Source organism: Aegilops tauschii, chromosome 7 (genome assembly GCF_002575655.3).
Source record: "Aegilops tauschii subsp. strangulata cultivar AL8/78 chromosome 7, Aet v6.0, whole genome shotgun sequence".
Classification (NCBI taxonomy): domain Eukaryota; kingdom Viridiplantae; phylum Streptophyta; class Magnoliopsida; order Poales; family Poaceae; genus Aegilops; species Aegilops tauschii.
Genome location: NC_053041.3, coordinates 278,662,372 through 278,688,086, shown reverse-complemented (window position 1 = coordinate 278,688,086; position 25,715 = coordinate 278,662,372). Strand labels below are relative to the sequence as shown.

Below are 25,715 nucleotides of genomic sequence, written 5' to 3'. Positions count from 1 at the left end.
GGGACACAATGGACAGGACCTACCCACTGACTATCAGCAACGGGATAGATTATACCTGCCTCAAGGAGCTTTAGTATTTCCTTTCTTACCACTTCTTTCATCTTAGGATTCAATCGTCGCTGGTGATCAATAGCTGGTTTGGCATCTTTCTCCAAATTTATTTTGTGTTGGCATAGAGTGGGACTAATGCCCTTAAGATCATCAAGAGTATATCCAATAGCAGCTCGGTGCTTCTTCAGAGTTTTCAATAATTTTTCTTCTTCCTGCTCTGAAAGGTTAGCACTAATAATAACAGGATATATCTTCTTTTCATCTAGATAAACATATTTAAGAGTATCAGGCAATGGTTTAAGCTCAAACACGGGATCACCCTTGGGTGGAGGAGGATCCCCTAGGATTTCAACAGGCAAGTTGTGTTTCAGAATAGGTCCCTGTTTAAAGAATACTTCATCTATTTCCCTTCTTTCATTCATAAACATATCATTTTCATGGTCTAGCAAATATTGTTCTAAAGGATCATTAGGAGGCACGGCAATAGAATCAAGACCAATAATTTCATCCTTACTAGGCAATTCCTCTTCACGGTGTTGTCTATGAAATTTAGAAAAATTAAACTCATGAGACATATCACCCAAACCAATAGTAACAACATCCTTTTCGCAGTCTATCTTAGCATTAACAGTGTTCAAGAAGGGTCTACCAAATATAATGAGACAAAAGCTATCTTGTGGGGAACCAAGAACAAGAAAATCAGCAGGATATTTAGTTTTCCCACACAAGACCTCAACATCTCTAACAATCCCAATTGGTGATATAGTATCTCTATTGGCAAGCTTAATGGTAACATCGATTTCTTCTAACTCAGCGGGTGCAATATCATGCATAATTTCTTTGTATAAGTCAATAGGTATTGCACTAGCACTAGCACCCATATCACATAAGCCGTGATAACAATGATCTCCTATTTTAACAGAAATAACAGGCACGCCTACCACAGGTCTATGTTTATCTTTAGCACTAGGTTTAGCAATTCTAGCAGTCTCATCACAGAAATAAATAACATGCCCATCAATATTATCAGCCAAGAGATATTTAACAATAGCAATATTGGGTTCAACTTTAACTTGCTCAGGAGGTGTATAGGTTCTAATATTACTTTTACGAACCACAGTTGAAGCTTTAGCATGATCCTTTATCCTAACAGGGAAAGGTGGTTTCTCAACATAGGTAGTAGGAACAATAGGATCATTATAAGTTAGTCTTTTCTTCAACTTTAATAGGTTCAACTACTTTTAGTTCTATGGGAGGATGATATTTAAACCACTTCTCCTTAGGGAGATCAACATGAGTAGCAAAAGATTCACAGAAAGAAGCTACTATCTCAGAGTCAAGTCCATATTTAGTGCTGAATTTAGGGAAAACATCGGTCTCCATAAAAGATTTAACACAATCAAACTTAGGTGTTATACCTGACTCCTTACCTTCGTCGAGATCCCAATCTTCAGAGTTGCGTTTAATTCTTTCCAATAAATCCCATTTGAATTCAATAGTCTTAATCATAAAAGAACCAGTACAAGAAGTATCGAGCATGGTGCGATTGTTGTCAGAAAGCCGAGCATAAAAATTTTGAATATCATTTCTCTTGAGACCTCATGATTGGGGCATGAATATAACATTGACTTAAGCCTCCCCCAAGATTGAGCGATGCTTTCTCCTTTGCGAGGCCAAAAATTATATATATAATTGCGATCATGATGAACAAGATGCATAGGATAAAACTTCTAATGGAATTCCAATTTCAACCGTTTGTAGTCCCATGATCCCATATCATCACATAGCCTATACCATGTCAATGCATCTCCCTTCAAAGATAAAGGGAAGACCTTCTTCTTGATAACATCATCGGGCATACCTGCAAGCTTAAATAATCCACAAACTTCATCCACATAGATTAGGTGCTCATCAGGATGTAATGTTCCATCTCCTGCAAAAGGATTAGCTAGCAGTTTTTCTATCATACCCGAAGGAATTTCAAAGTAAACATTTTCATTTTCAGTAGGTTCAGTAGGTTGAGGAGCAACTCTTTGCTCTACTGGTCGAGGTGAAGATACCCCGAACAAGCCCCTCAAAGGATTACTTTCCATAGTAACAAGTGACAGTAAATTTCAGCACACTATATAAAATTTTCCTTACCAAATTCCACCTACCAAAGGCGCTTCACTCCCCGGCAACGGCGCCAGAAAAGAGTCTTGATGACCCACAAGTATAGGGGATCTATCGTAGTCCTTTCGACAAGTAAGAGTGTCGAACCCAATGAGGAGCAGAAGGAAATGATAAGCGGTTTTCAGCAAGGTATTCTCTGCAAGCACTGAAATTATCGGTAACAGATAGTTTTGTGATAAGGTAATTTGTAACGAGTAACAAGTAACAAGTGTAAATAAAGTGCAGCAAGGTGGCCCAATCCTTTCTGTAGCAAAGGACAAGCCTAGACAAATTCTTATATAAAGGAAAATGCTCCCGAGGACACATGGGAATTATCGTCAAGCTAGTTTTCATCACGTTCATATGATTCGCGTTCGGTACTTTGATAATTTGAAATGTGGGTGGACCGGTGCTTGGGTGCTGTCCTTACTTGGACAAGCATCCCACTTATGATTAACTCCTATTGCAAGCATCCGCAACTACAAAAGAAGTATTAAGGTAAACCTAACCATAGCATGAAACATATGGATCCAAATCAGCCCCTTACGAAGTAACGCATAAACTAGGGTTTAAGCTTCTATCACTCTAGCAACCCATCATCTACTTATTACTTCCCAATGCCTTCCTCTAGGCCCAAACAATGGTGAAGTGATGTAGTCAACGTTCACATGACACCACTAGAGGAGAGACAACATACATCTCATCAAAATATCGAACGAATATCAAATTCACATGACTACTAATAGCAAGACTTCTCGCATGTCCTCAGGAACAAATGTAACTACTCACAAAGCATATTCATGTTCATAATCAGAGGGGTATTAATATGCATAATGGATCTGAACATATGATCTTCCACCAGATAAACCAACTAGCATCAACTACAAGGAGTAATCAACACTACTAGCAACCTACAAGTACCAATCTCAGACTTAGAGACAAGAATTGGACACAAGATATGAACTAGGGTTTGAGAGGAGATGGTGCTGGTGAAGATGTTGATGGAGATTGGCCCCCTTCCGATGAGAGGACCGTTGGTGATGACAATGGCGATGATTTCCCCCTCCCGGAGGGAAGTGTCCCCGGCAGAACAGCTCCGCTAGAGCCCTAAATTGGTTCCGCCAAGGTTCCGCCTCGTGGCGGCGGAGTCTCGTCCCGAAAGCTTGCTTTTGACTTTTTCTCGGACGAAAGACTTCATATAGCAGAAGATGGGCACCGGAGGGCCACCAGGGGGCCCACGAGGGAGGGGGGTGTGCCCAGGGGGTAGGGCGCGCCCCCCACCCTCGTGCCCAGGGTGTGGGTCCCCTCTGGTATTTTCTTCGCTCAGTATTTTTTATTATTTCCAAAAATAACTTCCGTGGAGTTTCAGGACTTTTGGAGTTGTGCAGAATAGGTCTCTAATATTTGCTCCTTTTCTAGCCCAGAATTTCAGCTGCCGGCATTCTCCCTCTTTATGTAAACCTTGTAAAATAAGAGAGAATAGGCATAAGTATTGTGACATAATGTGTAATAACATCCCATAATGAGATAAATATCGATATAAAAGCATGATGCAAAATGGACGTATCAGACACCCCGGCGCGACACCCCGACCTCGACACCCCGACACCACATCCCGACCCCGACCTTCGACACCCCGACATCTGACACCCCGACCACCGATACCCCGACCCCGACCACCGACACCCCGACCCCGACCCCGACACCCTGAGACCCCAACAATCGACACCCCGACCCCCTCCCCACCCCGACCCCGACCCCCGACACCCTGACACCACCCCGACACCCTGACAGCATACCCTGACCCCGACCCCGACACCCTGACACCCCGATCGACCCCGGACATGATGATGATACAAAAACATCATATATATTTGTGTTGATCGGGTGTATTTCTATTATGTTCAGGATGATGATACACTTAAATTATATACATATTATTATGTCCATGTCAGGTATCCAAATTTTTTATGTTGTACTAATTTCGTTTACTTTTTGTCATTGCAGGTGTTGACAGGATGGTGGGCAAGGGTCCAGAGCGCCCCAATCCTCCTGCGAGCGCTACTGGGAGGGGTGGTTCCATTGTTCCAGCCCACCCCCTCCGGAGAGCGCTGCTAGACAATATGCAGACAACTGCGGCGGACGCTTCTTCTTCAGCTGGGAGAGGTCGGGGGAGGACGAAGAAGGCTGGTAGAGGTGGACGTGGCAGCGGGAGAGGTAGGAAGGCTGTTCCGCCTTCCTCGCCGCCACCCTCAGCTGATTCACCCGACCACAGGACTGCTCCGTCTGACGTGGACCCATCTCGGACTCCGGTCCATGAGCCTCCGGTCGCTGATCCTTCGCCCCACCAGACTCGGGTCGCCGATCCTTTGCCCCATGAAAGTCCGGTCCCAGAGTCTTCGTCCCAGAAGACTCCGGTCACGGGGTCTTCGTCCCAGAAGACTCCGATCCCGCAGTCTTCTTCCCATGAGACTCCGGAGGCTAGTGGCCCGGAGGATAGTAGCGAGGACACCTTTTCAGATGATAGCTACAGCGACGACGAGCTGGTTGAGAAGGGCAAGAAGGTCTACAAGCATGGCTGTACAAAGCTCCCGCCCGTGCCGACGACCCCCGACCAGAGGTGGTTGATTGCGCCTAAAGGGTTGAAGTAAGTGCATTTACTATTTTTTAACCTTTTGCCTTCGTGTTCCTTCAAATTAATATCTAATGCGTTGGCCTTGTCATAGTGCAGGGGCTGGGTACACCCCCGTGGTGTCCGCAGGCCCAACCAGGTCCTTGGTGTGCTTTGCCGGCAACACTTCCCTGGGTGGGTCACGTTGCCCGGTGAGGGTCAGGCTCCACAGCTAGCACTGACCTGGGAGTTGTACTCCGTTGCCCCGGCCCCGCCGGAGGAGAGGGTCGACGGTGTCTTGTGCGAGACGGTGGCCGACATTGTGTTCCGTCGGTTTTGGGTAATTTCTCCTTTATAGAATTAAAAATCAACACTACCTAGTGATTGTACTAATCAGTGTTGTCTTGTTTGATTGTAGACCTTCTACAGGGTTTCAGAGGGAGAGCAGGAGGCCGCATGTATGGTTGTCGAAAATGAGTGCAAGTGCCTACTTCAGAACTTACGGCATGAGGCTCGGGTGCAGGCCGTTCGAGACTACTACGCCTCGAAGGGTATTAGGAGGGGCAAGAAGAAGTGTCGCGGCAAGTTTCTGAGTAAGGAGAAGTACATGCAGGTAATTACCTATTCTTAAAGCCTTGAACTTAGTTTTCTTGATTTGATTCGTAGGCGTAGCGCTGAAATTTCTCTTGACTCACTTAGGTGCCCCCGAGATGGTGTGTGTGGATAAGATGGACTGTTGGGAGGCGTTGGTGGATGCGTGGTGCTCTCCCCAATGGCTAGTCGAACACCAAAGGGCCAAGGATAAGCACAACCAAATGGAAGGTGTGCCACACCATCAAGGGAGCTCCAACCTGTTTGAGTACGGGGATAACTGGGTATGTGGTTTGCTATGTGATTCATGCAATTTCATTCTTCATGCTAGCATTTATCCCTTCCAAAATGAGTTAATATGCTTAGTTAGTTAAAAAAAGGCATAACTACCTTCGATAGTTCATTTATGACATATTTAGCTCTAAAATGACATAATAACCTTTAGATAGCTCTATAAAATGACTTAATATGATTTAGTTAGTTAAAAAATGGCATAATTAGCTCTAAAATGACATAATAACCTTAGATAGCTCTATAGAATGCCTAAATATGTTATAGTTAGCTAAAAATTGGCATAACTACCTTGGATAGCTCAATAATAACATAATTAGCATACTTTGGTCAAAAATGGCATAATAATCTTGGTTACCTCGAAAATGACCTAAACTTAGCTTATTTTCCTCGAAAATGACATAATAACCTTTCTTAGCTCCAAAATGACCTATTTACATTGCAATATCATTCTTCATGCTAGCTTGAGCCCTTAACTAATATTTTGTTCCTCTCTCTCTCTCTCTCAGACGCACCACCACAAGAAGCTTGTGCCAAGTCTGTTCGACCTCTATGGCATGGCCCATATGGCCCCATACAAGAAGGCCAAGCCATTCACGGAGTCTGACCTAGATCATCCAGAGAGCTTCACCAACATCTCCTCCCACCACAAGCTTGTGAAGTACAGAGACGAGGGGAAGGCGAGGTAAGGGGAGGACTTTAAGCCGAGCCAGGATCCTTGTGATACAGAGCTGGTGATGATATCTGGTGGCGGGAGGTCCCATGGCTCTCAAGCCATTGGTGATGGACTGATACATTGTCCTATGACTCTCCCGCAGATCAAGAAGCGCCTGAGTAGCTCTGATCCTGAGATAACGCGTCGTGCACGGCCCGCTGAGCTCGCCTTGGCGGTTAGTTATACGGACTCTCTCACCTTTCCTCCATTACATTGTGTGTGCGTCCGTTGATGATTACAATGCTAACAAGGAGTGGTGTGTTGTAGGCATTGGTTGAGAAAGAGAGATTGAAGACCCAGGCGCTTTTGGAGGAGGCAAAAAGGGAGGTGGCGGAGAGGGAGAGGCAGCTGGAGGAGAGGACGGCTAAGCTGTTGCAGGAGGAGAGGAACCGGAACGAGGCGTCTAACCGGGCCCTATACGAGCTCATCGTTGTACGTTTCTCGTGCATATTAGCCCAATCATGACTGACTCGTGAGAACCAAATGTGCAAACCATGTGCGAGAAAAACGGTCAGGCCCCTCCGCCGATGCCCCAGATTGCTCCGGCGACCACGGTGAGTTTGTTTTGAATGGTCCTTAGTTACTATTATTCACATTGCAGTTTGCATCATGCTAACGAGACATTATTGGAAATGATCTTTGGTTCAGCATGGCTCCCGACAAGCATCGACCAATCCTTCCGCATTTGCCAATGCCGGAACCCCGACCGGTCCTTCACCTCCGTCTGCCACTGGCGCAGCCCCGACCATTGCTACACCTCCGTGATAACGGTATTTTTCTTCTTATTTAGCATGTTTAGTCCATTTTTGACATAATTTAGCCTATTTAGTCCACAAATGACATAATAAGATGAGGAAAATCAAGGAAGACGAAGGAAAGAAGGAATAGGAAGAAAAGAAGAAGAAGAAGAAGAAAAGAAGAAGAAGAAGAAGAAAAGAAGAATAAAAGAAGAATTCTTTTCTTCTTCTTCTTTTCTTCTTCTTCTTCTTTTCCTCCTCTTACTTGTTTTTATTCGTAAATGGCATCATAACCTTGCTAACCTCATAAATGTCATATACTTAGCTTGTTGTCCTCTAAAATGACACAATAAGCTTAGTTAGGTCAAAAATGGCATAATTTGCTACGTTAGATCAAAAATGGCATGTTTCTTCATATTTAGCCTATTTAGTCCATTTATGACATAATTTAGCCTATTTAGTCCACAAATGACATAATAAGATGAAGAAAATCAAGGAAGAGGGAGGAAAGAAGGAACTTCTTCTTCTTCTAGTCTTCTTCTTCTCCTTCCTCTTCTTCTTCTTCTTCTTCTTCTACTACTTCTAGTTTTCTTCTTCTTCTAACTTTCTTGTTTCCCATTTTGTAGATTAAATTCACTATATGGAAGCTTGCATGGATGGAGTGCTTGTTTCCCTGTTCTTCTTTTCGTTTGTATCGAAGAATAATGTGGAACTTGTTATACGGATGCATGGAACAATGTGTTGGATGAACATTGTGATATTAGTGTAAGATGTATGGATGGAACTGTGTTTCTTATGAATGTATGTTGTCATGGATGGAGCTATGTGTTGGATACATCATTTGTCTGCTGTGCCTGTGAAAACAAAATATATATATGTATATATGTGTGTGAATTCCTGTGAAATTAAATGGATATAAATAGAAACAGGGGATATATAGCCTCTTTGCCGTCTACTAGCAGACGGCAAACATCTTTGCCGTCTGCTAGCAGACGGCACAGAGGACACGTGGCAGCTACCTGTAGAAACTGGGAACACTGGTTGCCTATTTGGTCAGTTTGCCGTCTGCTGGCGGACGGCAAAGACCTTTGAATCTTTGCCGTCTGCTGGCAGATGGCATAGCTGGCCACATGGCAGCTTCCCAGTGCTGGCCTAACTGAGCTCTTTGCCGTCCGTCAGCGGACGGCAAAGAGCTTTGACTCTGTGCCGTCCGCTGGCGGACGGTAAAGAGCGCCGTTAACCCCCTAACGGCTCTGACCCCACCCCACTGCCGTCTGTTGTCTTAGCTGTCTGTTGTCCTCAGATGGCGGACGGCATAATACTTTGCCGTCCGTTTCTAAGAAGCGGACGGCAAAGAAGGCCTTTGCTGGCACCTGTTCAAACGGACAGTTTGCCGTCTGCTGGCAGACGACAAAGAAGTTTGCCGTCCGTGATCTATGCCTTTGCCGTCTGCCATGGCGGACAGCAAAGAAGCTGATTCCAGTAGTGTTATATTCATACTTATACACAGAAACCAATATTGATTTATTAACAATATATGCATACAAAACTGCCTTTCCTAGTCATATGAATATATCCATTAGTGCAATCAAACTAAAGATAAAATCATTCTACTCAAGCTGGACTTTGAAAAGGCATTTGATATGTTAAGTCATGATACACTCATTGAGATATTGGAAGCTAAGGGATTTGGTGAGAAATGGATTCAATAGATCAAGATGATATGCAACACACGGCTTTCATCTGTTTTACTCAACAGTGTGCTAGGAAAACAATTCCTATGTAAGAGAGGAGTTAGGCAGGGTGATCCACTTTCCCCACTAATATTTGTTCTTGTAGCTGATTTACTAGTCTGTGCTCAATGAAGCCACGAGGAACTCCCTAGTTATACCCCCGCTGATCCACCACACTAGCCCAGACTTCCCAATTATTCAATATGTTGATGATACCATACTTGTGGTACCTGCAGATGCATGTCAACTTAATCATATCAAGAACCTGTACTACACTATGATGCATACACCTGTTTGAAAGTCAACTATGCCAAGTCCATTATGATCCCAATCGACACACTGGTAAACAAAATGCAAGAACTCTCAGCTCTCTTTGGCTTTTAGATTGGATCCTTTTCGCATACTTATCTTGGTCTCCCACTCAACCTCGGCAAACCTAGACTTGAAATTTTTGTTCCACTACTCAAGAGGGTTGAAAATTGACTCTTGGGGTGTTCCACCCTTTTATATACTGGAGATAAACTTGATACTTATTAAATCTGTTTTCTCTAGCATGCCTATTTCCTTCATGTGCTCACTCATGATCCCAACACAGTGGTTAACCACATAAATTTCTATCTGAAGAATTGCTTCTGGACGAAATTTGGTACTTAGAAATGTGGTGTTGCTTTGATTGCTTGGGACTAAGTTCGCAAGCCCAAAGACCATGGTGGGCGTGGTGTATTGGACATCACAACCCACAACAAGGCTTTACGCATGAAATACCTTCACAAATTTCTCAATAGGATTGATACACCCCGGCTCAATATGATATGGGAAACTGACTACACAAGCTCTTTACCTGGTGAAAGAATGGTAAGTTCATTTTAACGGAAAGTTTTGTTGAGGCTGTTGCCTATCTATAAACAAATTGCCATCTGTAAGGCTGGTTCTGGACATACCTCTTACTTCTGGTCTGATGGATGGTGGGATCACCACTTAGTACTAAATTTCCAGAGCTCTTCTCCTATTCAATCAATAAAGATATCTCACTCCATCAAGCCCTTGCCATGCAAGAACCTGGAGATCTTTTTCACATGCCTCTATTTCTACAAGCTTTCCAACAGTTCAACACATTACAAGCTCACCATGCAGACATAACTAACTCAGTGGAGAATGATCTATGAACCTAGCCATGGAATATAAAACTATATTCTTCTATGAATATGTAGAAACTCATAATGGGTGACAGCACAACACATAACATATTCAAGGACCTTTGGAAAACCTCTTGCAGGCTCAGACATAAGATCTTCTTCTGGCTTCTACTTCACGACCGAAAGAATTAACACCAGAAACCTGCTCCAACGCAAGAATATGCATCTAGAAAGCTATAATTGCGTTCTTTGCTCTAATAATACCGAGAAACCTCAACCCATCTTTTTTGGAACTACCCATTTGCGCTCTTTTGCTCGGACCACATCATACCAAACAGAATGTGGGGTATCTCTGCACATGATGAAATACAACTTTCCATTCCTCGCCTACCAAGGGACATTGCACTAGATTTTTTTTAACGGGCAAAAAAGCTTTTGCCTTATATTGATATAGGAGAAGCAAACTGGGGTATGGCAAGAGCCAAAAAACAAAAAAAACGAGGAAGGGGGCGAGCACCGCCCCCGACACAGGGGGAAGAGGATCAGCCTACAAGTTCCGCCAGATTTTTAGCACCGGCGAGGATCCAGTCCTTCCCCTCTTCCCTCATCTTATGCATGACAACCGAAGGCAGGGAGGACTTATTGTTGAAAACTCGCTCGTTCCTCTCTTTCCAGATCTCCCAAGTGATGAGCGTGATAGCTGAGCGCAAGCCTATTGGGGAGGAGGTGGTGGACTTCGAAACGGCCAGCCAATAGTCCACGACTTTAGGCCTACCCTCCCCGATGCTGTTGATGAGGTCTGGACAAGATAGCCAAGAGGCCGCGGCCGTCCAGATACGTCTGGAGACGCGGCACTCGAAAAGAATGTGCCGTGCTGTCTCAGGGGAGGTACGGCAGAGCTGGCAAGTAGGTTGGTGCGGCCATCCGCATTTCGCCAAGCGATCAGCGGTCCATAAGCGGTTCTGGACAGCGTGCCAGGCGAAGAAACGGCACTTTGGAGGGGCCCAGGTCTTCCACACGATGTTCCCGAACTGGCAGGGCAAAGAGGCAAGGAACTGCACCTTGTAGGCGAAGCTGGCCGAGTAGCACCCATTAGGGGTCAAGGACCAGGTAATGGAGTCCTCAGTGTCCGGATGAAGCTGGATATCCGACAAGAGCTCCCAGAGGTGGACGTATTGTTCCATGTGATCGGCAGTGAACGCATCCACCGCAATGTCCAAGATCCAGTTGTTATCAGCGAGAGAGTCCTGGACCATCCGATTCTTCCTCTTGGAAGCCTTGAAAATTAGGGGAGCCAGGTCTTTTGGCGGGGCGCCATGGAGCCATGAAGACGACCAGAAGGAGGCCTTGGCACCGTTTCCAATGGTGACACGAGTAGCCGCATTGAAGAGGTCAAGGTCGGAGGCGTCGTTGGGGGTTTCAGAGCCCACCCATGGCTTCTCAGGAGCCTTCCACTCATACCATAACCAGCGAAGCCTCAGGGCCCATGAGAACCTCTCCAGGTCCAAAACCCCCAAACCACCGAGCTCCTTGGGGCGGCAGACCTTTTTCCAGTTGACTTTGCATTTCCCTCCACTAACCGCCTCCTTACAGGCCCAGAGCATGCCACGACTAATCTTCGCAAAGGCCTTGAGGATGCCTTTGTCAGCCTTTAAAGCCGTCAGCAAGAATATTGGCATGGAGGGGAGCACGGACTTAACCAGAGCAGTGCACCCGGCACGGTTCAGGAACTTTCCTTTCCACGGGCTAAGACGAGCCACCGCTTTGTCGATGTAGGGTTGAAGGTCCACACGCCTAAGTCTTCCGAGGGAGAGGGGCAACCCCAGATACTTAATGGGGAAGGGGGTCGTAGTCACTGGGAAGTTCGCCAGAATCTCCTCCAAGTTAATGTTGGCGCATTGGATGGGGGCGATGGAGCTCTTGATCACATTTGTCACGAGGCCAGAGACCACCCCAAAACTATGTAGAATGCTAGCAAGGCCTTCCACATCATGTGCCATGGGGGATAGAAAAATGGCAGCGTCGTCCGCATATAGGGAGACCCTGGGGCCCTGAATACCTCCAGGCATAGCAGACAGCAGGCCGGATTCCGTAGCCTTTTCCAGAAGTCTCTGAAGTGGGTTAATGGCGATGTCGAACAGGAGGGGCGAGAGGGGATCGCCCTGACGAAAACCGCGTCCATGCAGGATGTCCCTCCCAGGCATTCCGTTGAGGAAAACCCTAGAGGAGGTCGTGGTGAAGAGAGTCATCAGGAGGGCCCGCCATCTTTGAGGAAAGCCGAGGCATTGCAAAAGATCCAACATGTAATCCCAGCGAACAGTGTCAAAGGCCTTGGCGATGTCCAATTTGATCAGAAGTGATGGAGTTTTGCAGCGGTGTAACCGGCGGGCGGTGTTCCTGACGTACAAGAAATTGTCGTGGATAGTTCTAGACTTGATGAAAGCGCTCTGACTGCAGGAAACAATGTCGTTCATCTTCGGGCTGAGACGTCGTGCCATAGCTTTGGTGATGATCTTCGGAACCACATGGATGAGACTGATGGGCCTGAAATCCGATATGGACTCTGCACCGTCCTTTTTAGGCAGAAGCACGACATTGGTTGTGTTGATGATGTGGAAATTGGACGCAGACAGCTCGGAGAAGGCATTGATGACGGTCATAAGGTCATCCTTGATTATATCCCAGCAAGAGCAAAAGAAGGCAATAGTAAAACCGTCAGGGCCCGGAACCTTGTCCGCAGGCATGTCATCAATAGCCTCCTTTATCTCATCCTCAGAGAAAGGCAGGCCCAGATCCTCCAAGGGGTGGGTGGTGAGGTTCAGGGCATCCCAGTTGAAGTCCAGCGTACGAGGAGGAGGCCGACCTAGAGCGCGGGAGAAGTGGTCAAAGATCAGCCCGGCTTTATCATCGTGAGTCACATCCCAGCTAGTGTTATGCTTGAGTCTCAAGATGTGATTTTTGCGCTTCCTCGCATTAACTCATAGATGGAAAAATTTGGTGTTGGCGTCGCCCTCGCGGAGGTAGCGAATTCCGGAGGCTTGACGTTTGCGGGATCTTTCCAGAACAGCGAGACCCTTAACCCGACGTTTCAGATTAGCATGGATCCATCTTTCTTCCTGGGAGAGTGCGCGGGACTCTTGAGCAATATCCAACTGCAGAATGACATCCAGGGCCATGAGGAGTTGCAGATTGCCATCAGAGAAGAGGCCTTTGCTCCAAGATTTGAGCCCATGCGTCGTGGCCTTGAGCTTGTGATTGATGACATGGACCGGTTGAGAGTGCGAGGAGGGCGCAGACCAAGCTTGTTAGACCACCTCCTTGAACCCCGGCATTTTGGTCCAGAAGGACTCGAAGCGAAAGACAGGCGGTTTTCGCGGGCCACTCTGGTTGGAAATGAGGAGGGGGCAGTGGTCCGAGAGGGATGAGGACAGGGCATGTAGCACATGATTCTCGAACATGAGGTCCCAAGCAGCATTGCAGAAAGCCCGATCCAGACGCACAAGAGTAGGGGTCTCCCTTTCATTGCTCCAAGTAAACCTCCGGTTCTGCAGCTTCAGCTCCTTAAGCTGACAGTTGGTGAGGGCTCTTCTGAAGAGACCCATCAGGCGGAAGTCCAGGTTGTTGTTGTTCTTATCCTCCGCTTGGTAGATAAGGTTGAAATCCCCAATGATGAGCCATTTTGAGTCATCAGAAGGCTTGGCAGCGATAGCTTCTGAGAGAAAGGCTTCTTTCTCGGCGTGATCTGTAGGGCCGTAGACCGTAGTGAGCTTGAAGGAGGTACCACATGCGCGAATGGAGATGCTAGCCGAGATCAAGTAAGTGCCGAGGTGAACGTTGGAGACCTCCACATGATCCTCGTTCCAGAGTAAGAGGATGTCGCCCTTGGTGCCGATGGCCGGACGGTGAGCCAAGGAGCGAAGACTATGACCACTGATATAAGAAGCCGTTTGTTGATCGACGTGGTCGAGCTTGGTCTCTTGGATGCAAGCGATATGACAGCGAGTATTGGCGAGGAAGGCGTGGACGGTGTCTTTGCGACCTTGGTCGTTTAGCCCGCGGGTATTCCAGTCAACGATGGAGAGATCAGGTCCGATCATAGTGACAACAACCGAGGTGAGGTGATAGTTTAACAGACGAACACAGAAACTTGTCCACAAAGTGATAAAGACGACGAAACGCAGCAGGAAAGCAAGGAACTAAACAGTCACGTCCTGGGCATCTAGCTCGCACCCTCCTGGACCTCCCATGGCAATGAGCGACTCGTCCGCTTCGGTCATGCTGCGGATGTTGAGCTTGAAGAGCTTGGCTAGAGCTTCAATCGCCTTGTCCGGAAGCGTGGTGCTGAACTTGTCGACGTAAGCCTTCCTCGCATCCAGCAGAGGGACTCCTTCAGTAGCAACACCCATCTTGGTGTTCAGGACATGGACGGCCTTATCCATGGCGTGCATTTGGCTTGTTGATCAAACGGGCACTACGCCTGGTAATAGAAGTGGGCTGCACCTTGGGCAGCTTAGGCGTCAGCAGTGCAGGCGCAGGGCACGGCAGGAGAGGTGCCTGAGGGCGCACAAAAATGTTGTTGCCGGGGGTTGGAGCACGTTCTTCGGCCACGGGGTCACCAAGGACCTGCCTGGTCTCGTCCTCAGCGACGTCCCCAGTGGCGTCTTCCCAAGACTCCGGCACCACAGCCGGTGAGAGCAGCGTAGACCGAGACGCGTGTAGGAGTGGCGAGGCGGGGAGCGCTGCCGAGTCGTCCATCACGTCTTCCAGCCAAGCGCTGGGGAGGGGAGGCTCGATGTGCACTTATGGTGGGGGCGAGGTGAGCCGCGAGAAGCCCATGGTGGAGGCTTGATAGCGGACGTCCAGTCCGTGCAAGCCGCGTCACATGCAATGACGGAGGAGAGTTTCATCCGCGCCGGGGAGTCTCCGGCCCGGCTGCTAGGAGCAGAATTGCGCTGCTCGGTGATGTGGCGTCGGTGAACAACATGGTGGTCAAAGGAACGACCCGAACTGCGGCCATGGGAGCGACCCCTCCCTCCGTCACGGTGATGGCCCGCAGACTTGGCGCGGGAGGAGCGAGAGGAGTTGCGACGTGAGGACTCACGGCGAGGTCCCCGGCGTTCCTCGTCATCGTCGTCTTCCCAGTGGTGGCGTTTGCGCGTCACCCTGTCATCGCAGCGAGAGCCATGCCGTGAGCGGCTGCGACGACGATCCTTCGTCTCCACAGAGCGTGAACGGCGTCGTTCCGTGGCCCTGGAGAGGGAGCGATGAGACGCGCGTCGTTCTTCCTCCCGTGGCCGTGCGTGAAGCGGTTTGTCATGCTCGTCATGAGCGACAGAGGGGGCCCGCCCAAAACGATCTTCGTCGTCGTGGCGTCTATGGTAGGCTGGGCCGAGTTCGCCCAAAGCTGGGATGGGGGCCGGAAGGATGGAACCCGAGCCCTCACCAACGGGCCGGCCGTCAATGGTGCCCAGGTTGCATTGCGGCAGGGAGTGCGAAACGGGCCTGAAGTTGGTGAGCGGCTCACCGCCGTCCAAGACCGGAGCTCCAGTGAAATCCTCCACGCAGTCGACATGGAGTAGGACGCGGAACGAGACGCCTCTCTTCCATTGATCAGGGCGATCCTCCTCGATGCGGACCTTGGAGGAGAGGCCACCCGCACCCTTGTTCACCAGCGTGCACCACAGCACCTTGGGGATGCGATGAGGAGAAGGCGTCCATGCCCAAAGGCCGGAGGAGGAAATATGACCGTTGGAGCTCGACGCTCCTGCGACGCGCTCGCACGGCGCGGCGGCGCCCCGCTTCTGCTCTCCCCGGCGCCTCTCCCAGCACTGCTCCTATGCCACACCACCTCCCTCCTCCTCCGCCCTTCCTCCCACCAGGTGTCTCTCCAACTTTTTTGGGTCCCTCGTCTTCTCTGACCTCGAGTCACCCCGGTCCAAGATCTGCTGCGTCTGCTCCTTCGGTTGGCCTCCGACCGCCGGCGGGCGATGGCTGGGCACCTCATCGGCTCCGGAGTGTGATCGCCGGGCGCATCCCTCTCGACGAGCCGTCGCGCTGGGAGCGCGATGCCATCTGCGCTTCTGTGTCCGCCTGGCGCCGCGCGGTCTCGTCGCCCACCCCGGCGTCATCTACCGCTCCGGTGGGGATCCTCCGTGCCCATTCTGCTCCAGGGGCTCCGGCGCGGCAAGGCCCGCGCAAAGCTGTGTGGTTCAACCTGCCTCCATCGACGTCTGACAGCTCCTAGGAGGCCCACCTCCTCTCGCGCCGCCAAGACGCTTCGTTTCCTCCACGTTTTTCGGCGTGCATGGACCCGGCCGCCGCTGCCTCGGAAGATGGATGGACTACAGTTATGTCCCGCCGCACGCGACGTGAGGCCCGAAGGGTCGTTGCGCCACTCAGAGGGAGCCGCCGTTGTCTCTTCTCCTCTGCCCGAGGCGCCGGCCCTCCATCTCCTTCGTCTACAAAGGCTGGGGCTAAGGTTTGCCCGCTGCAACTCTTCTAGCCACCTGGTCGCCTCTTGCTCCCGCCCACGAAGCCGTCGCTCCCAGCAGCACCCTCCTCCAGCTAGCAGGACGCGGCAGCCGTGCGCGTCCTCTCCACCTTCGGCGACCATGTCCTTCCTCGGCCACCCTTCCACGCGCGAGGAGGAGGGCTACATCGCGACTTCATACGACCTCGACCGCGAGCGCCTGGACTGGGAGAGCACCGCCATCGTGGCGTGGGTTATCGCTGCGCCGTCGGGGACGGACCGCACCGATGTCGACGACGTCTTCCGCCGCAAGTTCCGCCTGCGGGCGTCGGAGCTGATGGTGAGCTCTCACTTCCCGGAGCAGTATCTCGTGAAGTTCTCCTCCGCCGAGCTGCGCGACGAGGTCATGCGTACGGAGCGTTGCAACTTAAAGCTCGACGGCCTCGACATCCACTTCCGGCCGTGGCGCGCCGTCTCTCACGCCTACAACGCCGACCTCCACTTCCGCGTCCACGTGGTCGTAGACGGCCTCCCTCCTTTCGCTTGGAGGCCGGAAGTGGTGGACCAGCTCGTGGGCCGCAAGTGCGCGGTCCAACGCCTCGACGACGGCTTCACCACCATGGAGGATACCTGCACTGGATATTTGATCATGAGTTGCTGGAGCCTTTGGTCCATTAGAAAGGACAAGATCTTTAACTCTGCAACACTATATTTTGCGGGGTGGGTGAATTATTTGAAAGAGGGCAGATCAGAGCCAAACAGAATAAGGCAGACAAGATTAGAACATGGATAGAACATAACTTGTAACTTGATTTTATGATCATGATCCCTAGAGCTGGTATTGGATGATTGTACCATATTCATTGTACTTGTACATATTTATTAATTAATGAAAATATACCGTAGAGCAATTGTTCTACAGTCACCAGGGTAAGAAAAAACATGGGAACTAGCCAAGAAATTGACAAGGATCTCGGCTATTGCCCGGTGCACCACATGAGGCCTTAGTGTGTTGAAGTCCTCATCTCAGTTCTCTCCCCTTTGTTGATTTGAACATTTGCTTACGATTGATGTAAAAAAAAAACATTTGCTTACGATCAACTGATGGAAATATAGATGACTCGTTCCAAACTAACATGTAGATAAGCAGAGCATGCATGTGCGTGCATCCAGTACATCTTCGATGCCACATAATTCAGATTACACGTAGAAAAATCACCAGGGACTGTACAAGTCAAAGCCAAGCTAGCAGGGGTGGTATGGGGTGTTGGCTTCTACCCTTGATTCCCTAAGGAAATATAGCATGCACGCAAAGGTCAATGAAATCGGATGTTGAGGCATCAATAGTGGACGTCAGCCGAAGGCGAGCCTCCTTGACTGGAGGAAGGTCTTGTGCTTGCCCTCGGCAGAGGCGAGGTAAGCCAGGAAGGTGGCGAAGTCGGTGTCCATATACCGCCGTGGTTCCCCGCCGCGGCCCTGGTCGAGGAGCTCCGCCGCCGGCCCGACCACCCGCTCCGCCCCCACGCTATGGAACGACGCCACCGAGATACGCGGGCGCGTCGAGTTCACGCCCACCCGGTGCAGCACGCTCTTATACCGGCCGTTGCTGTATATCTGTGCACCAAAAATGTCCATCTGTCAGCCATTTGTTCAATGTTTTTTTTTTTGCGATCTACTGTAGCCATTTGTTCAATGTTGATTGCAAGATTAATTAAAAAATCCAGGCCCCTGGCTGCCGTTGGATACTTAAGACTAGGCTGACCCTAAAAAATAAATTTAATTTTTATATGTAAGTATATGTCTAGATTATCAGCGACAACGGAACATGATGGCTCCGCAAAATTGTGAGTACGTATAGCATGTGAAGCGGACGCGCATGCGTGTGGAGGTGTGTCTCAGCTGGACTGATACTAATATTCATTCAGGAAATTAATCAAGGCACCAATACTAATACCTACTGGTAGCTAGGATAAGCTAAAGTATATATCGATACATATATACACCGAGGGCTACAACACCGATCCATCATGCATCTAGAGAGCTACTAGTTGCTAGCAAGGTGCTTGGCTCACTTGTTTTGACTTGCGTTCATAAAAGTACGCAGCCAATCATCGGCATTTGGCATCACTATCTAATTGTATACTGTGTATAAACAGTGTCTTCCGATCACATACTTTAGTTTGATTTCTCGAGAACGTTGACTGCCCCTTAATTGTTTGGCCAGTGTACTAGTATTTGGTTTTGTGTTTGACTAGATCGTGACCCTGGATGCCCTTTCAACCATGCCAATGGTGGCTGAAAAAGGTTGACTTCTTGATTAGCTCTACTGTAGGTCAATTCCATGTACTACTCCTACGTAACGTACAGGATTGCATGCATGTAATAATTTGGCTCGCATTGATGCTTTCAGTAGCTAAGCTAGATAGGCAGGTGTGTGTATACGGTATCATGTACTAGTATGTACCTCGAAGTGGTCGCCGACGTTGACGACGAAGGAACCAGGGACGGGGTCGACGGTGAGCCATTCGCCGCCATGCATAACCTGGAGGCCCTCCACCTCGTCCTGGAGCACCAGCGTCAGGAAGCCGTAGTCGGAGTGTGGCGGCATCCCCAGCGTCAGCTCTGGCTGCGGGCACGCCGGATAGCAGTTCACCGTCATCATGTGCGACCCAGCCGTGGCCAGCTCCTCCATCACGCCGTCACCCCCTCCGACACCCATGGCCTCCAGCGCCGCCTCCACGACCTCAACGAACACCCGCCGGTTCGCCGCGGCGTACTCAGCCGCCACCTCCCTGAGGTCCGCCGGCGAGTCGGGCCACGACGGCACCACGTCCCGCAGCGGCGGTGCGCAGGAGAGCTTGAGGAAGTCGCGCCAGCAGAGGACGGCGTCGTTGGCCTGGTTGAAGCTCGTACCGTACCGAACGGGCGCGCGGACATCAGCGGACATGTAACGCGCGCGCTCCTGGAAGGGAAGCTCGAAGAACCGCTCCGCCACGTCAAGCATCCTGGCGGCCGCCCCATCGACGTCCACGCCGTGGTTCACCACCTGGAAGAAGCCGAACTCCCGGCACGCGGCCTCGAGAGTTTTCAACACGGCGGCTCGCTCTGAGGGCACGCGGAGGCGCCCGAGGTCCACGACGGGGAGCTTCACCCTCGTGCCCGCGCTGACGCTCCGGCCAGGGCGATCCGAGGCCGGCAGGACGTACCTGCCTGGAAGCCTCGTAATGCCGGCGTCGGAGAGGTGCCTCACGCCTTTGAGGCGGTAGTCGGCTGCGGCAGCTTCATCGTCGTCGCCGACCGCTCTCTTGCCAGGCAGGCGGTCGCCGGCATTTGACAAGCCCACTATCGCCATGGCCGTAACCTCTATTGGTATTTGGGAATATATAGATAGCTTATTGGATGAGCAAGCTATGCACATGAATGTCGTGGTGTGGAGATGGAAGGAGGTATGTATTTATAGGATGGTTACAGGAGGGCAGAGCATCGGTGCGCGTCGTATTCAGTTGACCAGCTCGTAATTACAAGTTAAATAATGGAACATCATCAGACAAATCGTTTGACAGCTGACACGTGGATGTGCATGCACCTTGACCTAGCTTAATTAGCTAGTGGCCTCTGTTTATACATTATTATTATTTAGTTAATTCGCTCGTTCATTAGAAATTTTGAAGTATTACTACCCTCCGTGTTCCTAAATATAAGACATTTTAACAATTTAATTTAAAGTGTTAAAATGTCTTACATTTAGAAAAAGAGCTGCGAACCAACCTGTGGTTGGATGGTTAGAGGGACAATGCTATCTCAGCCCACTACGGTTTAAATCCTGGGTGCTCGTATTATTTCTGAATATATTTCAGGGTTTTCGTCGATGCACTTTCGATGGGATGAGATGTTGTTTTTGTTAATTCACACGTTCATTCAAATTTTGAAATAGTGCTACACCTTCTCTTTATAAATATAAAATGTTTTGGCAGTTTAATTAAAAATATTAAAACGTCTCGCATTTTTAGAGACAAAGGTAGTAGTACTATTTTAGAGGGTGCTTGGATCTAAGAGACTTATTTTAGTCTGACTAAAAATAGTCATTTTAAGAGGCTAAAGTTTCAAGCATCCCTCACTAAAGAGGGGCTAAAACTAGTCTTGAGACTAATTTTTTTTAGTCAGGGGTACCCCTACTAAAATGTGGATTAGTCCTCTCTCTTCTCATTTAACTCCTCTCCTTTAACACATGCGAGTTCTGGATTGGAGGGTTTGAAGGATAATAAATGCTCATTAACTTGATTTTAGTCTCTTTAATATTTGGATTCAAGCATGGATGGGGGTAGCAAGTTTTAGTCCCACTACTTTTAGTCATGAGACTAAAACGTATCCAAGCACTCTCTTAGTCATTGGACAAGCATATGCACCCCGTCCGAAAGACAGGACGAAGGTGCGACGAAGCTGTCGGTTAAAACTACTCCATGTTTCATCTTGCATTGATTTTAAAAAAAAAGTCAATAGACCAGAGATCACTTAAATTAAGTGACGAATAAAAATTAGTAAGTTGGTGGAGTATGTGTTCACTGGTTCAGTTACAAATGTCGGAAACAGAGGAAACATCAATGAATGCAGAAGAGAGAAATTACATTGTTAAATTTGCGTCCAAGTCTACACTGTCAGATAGGATCCCCAAATTTGTACGACTAGTTTATACAGTTTTGAAACCAGTGTAAGCGATGCATGCACACTGGTATCCAAATAGTGCTTACAATAATGTGAAGTGCCCGGGTAATGGATCTAGCATGGATCTGTATACCAAAACTATATACCCCCTCAAATTTTATTTACTTTGCATATTAGTTTTGTCCTACGTCAAATTATATAAAGTTTGACCAAATTTATAGAAAATAATATGAACATTTACAACAACAAATATATATAACGTGGTAATATATTCAATGACTAATCTAGCGGTATCGATTTGGTATTGTAAGCATTAACAAAAAAATATTGGTCAAATTTTAAAGAGTTTGACTTAAGGCAAAGCTAATTTTCCGAGTAAATAAAAATGGATGAGTATAGTTGTAGTTATGGAGTTCTTATAACATACAGTAGTTAATTAACTAGAAACTGACGGACACAACTACTGAATGATCCGTCATCAAGATGCCGACTGGAACATCGCTACATATCCGGAGTGAAATCACTTATCCCAACCTTTATTGGTCGGGCTTAACGGCGACAAACTTGTGTTGTTACCTTTTTGAAGGTGTTGTCCACTTGTCGTTTTACTGATCTTCATTGGCTGGTCTGGAAAAAAAAATCTTTGTTCAGGTCGTCTCCGGTCAGATGTGGCGACCATGGTACGAGGACATTTTTCCTTCTTGAAGGTGTTGCTGCAGAAAAAGTCGATTTAATCGTATTGGTTTATTCCATATCTTGTAATGGTTCGTCCATGGTTCCTTCGTTTTACGCTATGTAATTAATAATAATGGTTTTGTGCATCACAATGATGCAGAGGCCAAGGGTTTTAACCTCCTCAAAAATACAATGAGAAACACAATGAGGGTATGAGGTGGAGAAAACTCACTCTAAACATAGATGTGTGTCTATTACTTGGTGGGGTTCCTTTTGACAGAAGATGCATCCATGACATCAACAACGCAGTCGGAAGTTTTGGTAACTTTTTGTCGTGGAATAAAAATAAAAGTACTAGGGCTAATCTGATGATCAAGATGAGGGTGGGGGGACTCGGTTCTAGCCAGCATTGTCATAGGGGAAGGTGATGACTTCTGGACTAAATCTCTGACAGTATATATTATCCTTCTCCAACAACACATGTTGTGGGTAGAAGCACCTGATGAAGATCCAATCATAGTTAATGGTAACCCCCACCCCATTCTCAGCAAGCAAACTTTCACCCAACCAGCATAATAATTTCCTGGGTCCCTGCAACATCATGAGCATGATTACATGCATGTTAACACTATTGACCACAACCAGGTTAATCCACATCTTGATCTGTAGTCGGCTTTTGCCCAACAAAACCCACCAGATAATGACAATGTCAATACATGGACATGGAAGATGAGGAGGTTGATCTCCCAAGCTAGGGGCACTGAGCCATGCCACAGAATAACCCTCAAATTTATTTGAGGAATTTCACAATGGTGAATTCCTTGAACTTAATTGACCTTATGTCGCCACTTAATGGTGATGATGCCCAAGTTATTGAGGAGAATGTGACACCAGGAGATGATAACAACAATCTCAGACTTTCACTTGCTCCATCACACAAAAATGCTGCTACAACTGAGTTTGCTAATGGGCATTTGGAGCCAATTTTCTAGGCCAGCTATATTTGAATGCCATTATTGGGTTGGATGGGGTGCCTCAGTAAGAACACATGGATCCCAATGCTCACGGGCCTTTTCAAATCAGGCCAAGTCTTATTTCACATGCTCCTAATGAGGTAGTGTATAACCACACATCTTCACACTCTATGAAAGTTCCGAACCTACTTGCTATTCTGCAATAGCCTGAACATTTCGACGTGGCTGCAACCCAAGACCCTATGCAACAAGAGCTATTGGCCTCTGCCACTTTTCAGCAGTTGCCGCATTTGACATAAGCTAAGCCATTGGTTACTGAGGTACAGTTAATATTGACAGCACCAATGATGCTACCAATTCTAGCATCTTGCCTACTCATACTGTTGCCATGGGAGATCCTGCTATGCTTCATGAGACTTCGAATGGGACTGATGACATTTGCAACACTAACCTCTTATTATGATAGAAGAGAGGTCTGATAGTGAGAAAATTACTAAAAAGTTGCCCATGTTCTTATACTTGAAACTCATATTACAGGTTAGCAATCTCAGTCTAAACTTTCTTCTCCGCATGGCTTTCCTAATCCCATTTATAAAGGGCATTGTCAAAATATTCAAATTGGATGCGTCCATCTCCCAAATCCTATCGTTGATCTAGTTCTCTTGGAGAAAGCTCCCTTACCCGCTACATCTGATGATGCATTGCTTCGTAAAGAGGGGGCCTTCGTTTGGCAAAAACACTTTGCTCCACACCCTGACAGTAAGGAGGTAATCCATGTCTCCATTGAATGGGTCAAATTTCTCACAGTCACCCTTTTTCTCCAGATAAATTTGAATGGGCTAAGGAGTTTATTAGAATTCCAATCAAAACAAAAATTACCAAGTCTCTAAAGTTCTGGATGTCATTATTCAAGGCTCTAATAAATCCATCTTTAAGCCATTTGCTATTCTTGATTGTTGCCCATCTGACTAGGCTCCCAACTGCTCTACGAAACTCTATCAATAAGGCATGTTGGACCATGAAAACATCTCCACTCCCACTAACATGTCTACCTCTATGGTAGAGAACACTGCATCTTCCATTCATATTAAGATGAAGAGAAAGGATAAAATCCCTCTGGTGGAGACAGAGGTAAGGAGGAGTTGCAGATTCCAGTCTCTTAATAAGGGATTAAAAAACCTGTATGTGTGGTTGCATTTCATGCCATTCTACCCCCTATTTCTGATAAAGTAGTTAAGAACTTGAATACTACATTTTGCAAGGTCAATGTAAAGAAAGAAACCTCTGAGGACAAGCTTTCCACAAGATCCAACAAGATGAAGGGCGCAACTACTACAAAATATAGCTCCAGGAACTCCAAAGGGCATAGCAAGAGCGAGAACTAGTTATTAGATTTGTCAAGCTAATGATCTTGCACTTTTTTATGTCTATAATAAGGGTCTACTCAATTTCTATGGTTGACTATTCTATTTTAGCACCATTGCTTGTCATGGCACTATTATTCTATTAAGCGGACATGGGTATTAGATGTACTAGATGTTGCCTCTAGACTACCTGTATTATGCTCTTATTGATCATGGCTAGAACTTGGAACACATTAAACTTGAATATCAGAGGAATCAATGATGATAACAAATGGACAATTTTCTCTAATAAAATTGATGAATATGCATCCTTTATTATCTGCATATAGGAAACTAAGAGAGAACATTTTTCCAGTACTTACCATAAAAAATTGTCCTAGAAGAATACACAAATTTGACTTCCTTCCTTCTATGGTGCTTCTGGGGTCTGTTAGTTGCTTGGAATGAGCAGATGTTTCACTAAGCAGACTTTTCATAAGACTGACTTCTCTTTGTCTATCAAATTCGCTTCCACTCATTCAGGGAAACATTCTATAATAACTAACATATATGGACCTGCCATCAGGCTAGACTGAACTTTATCAATTGGTTTCAAAATATTCAATTGGTTGATGATGTGAACTTGTTGGTACAAGGGGATTTCAATTATGTCAGGTATCCACATAACAAAAATAGAGAAGGAGGTAGTATTCAAGATATGTTTTTGTTCAATGAGGCAATCATCCAGCTTACTCTTGTAGAAATTCCTTTTAAAGGAAGAAGTTGTACCTGGAATGATATGGAAGATGCAACACTTTTGGAGAAACTTGATTGTTGCTTTACATTTGAAGCCTGGACTCTCACATATCCTTCTACTTTTGATGTTCTCGTGGCTAGACTACATCTGGCCATATTCCAATTGTGATCAAGATTGACACTTCAATTCCAAAATCACACATCTTTAGGTTTGAAATCTATTCGTTAGAGCTTAGCCAATTTAAAGATATGGTCACGAATAAGCAAGATGTTCATCAATCAGATAGTGTTAAAGTTCAAGAGGCTCGGGAAAGGTCTTAAGCTATGGATTAAGAATCGTTCTCGTATTAAGCAAATTATAAGTGATAATAATTTCCTGATTCTGTTTTATGACACTATTGAAGAATACATTGAGGAGTACAATGGTGAGAATTCTTATTGCACATCTTGACAAAATCTTGGCCCATTAGAGAATTTTTAGATGCAAAGGGCTACCACCAGAGTGATTAAAATGGGAGAAGCCAACACTGAATTTATTAAGGCCAAAGTTACTATCAAATTCAGGCAGAATCAAATTGGCTCAAGGATGAAACAGGTTTTCAATATCATGATCACTAGTCCAAAGTTGCTATTCTTTGTAGTGCATTTAAAGATGGATTTGGTACCACTATTGAAACTCATAATCCTCTGCTCCTACAAACTCTGTTGCAACATCAAGGGGATCTTCATGATTTAGAAGCACCCTTTATTAAAAAAGAGATAGATGAGGTGTTTAAGAACATGCCCGGTGACAAATTTCTAGGTCCTGATGGGTTTAATG

General features: G+C 47.1%; 2 protein-coding genes across 2 annotated transcripts; both read right to left on the bottom strand.

The window, feature by feature from the left end:
* Nucleotides 1–13,321: 13,321 nt before the first annotated feature.
* On the bottom strand, nucleotides 13,322–14,113 carry LOC141027094 (uncharacterized). The gene has a single exon (XM_073504020.1). The coding sequence runs from the start codon at nucleotides 14,111–14,113 to the stop codon at nucleotides 13,322–13,324; it is 792 nt and encodes a 263-aa protein (XP_073360121.1).
* Nucleotides 14,114–17,571: 3,458 nt separating this feature from the next.
* LOC109760644 (probable 2-oxoglutarate-dependent dioxygenase SLC1) lies at nucleotides 17,572–19,896 on the bottom strand. The gene is made up of 2 exons (XM_020319454.2): nucleotides 18,950–19,896; nucleotides 17,572–18,099 (listed from the first exon to the last, which is right to left on the bottom strand). The coding sequence occupies exons 1-2, from the start codon at nucleotides 19,835–19,837 to the stop codon at nucleotides 17,839–17,841; spliced, it is 1,149 nt and encodes a 382-aa protein (XP_020175043.1). The 5' UTR covers nucleotides 19,838–19,896; the 3' UTR covers nucleotides 17,572–17,838.
* Between the last annotated feature and the right edge of the window lie 5,819 nt (nucleotides 19,897–25,715).

What these genes read in the sequence shown, in the direction of transcription:
- LOC141027094 (XM_073504020.1), bottom strand. Translation starts at nt 14,113, where the DNA reads ATGATCGGACCTGATCTCTCCATCGTTGACTGGAATACCCGCGGGCTA.
- LOC109760644 (XM_020319454.2), bottom strand. Translation starts at nt 19,837, where the DNA reads ATGGCGATAGTGGGCTTGTCAAATGCCGGCGACCGCCTGCCTGGCAAG. An exon ending in ACGTCGGCGACCACTTCGAG is followed by an intron (nt 18,100 to 18,949) that starts GTACATACTAGT and finishes TTTGGTGCACAG; the next exon opens with ATATACAGCAACGGCCGGTA.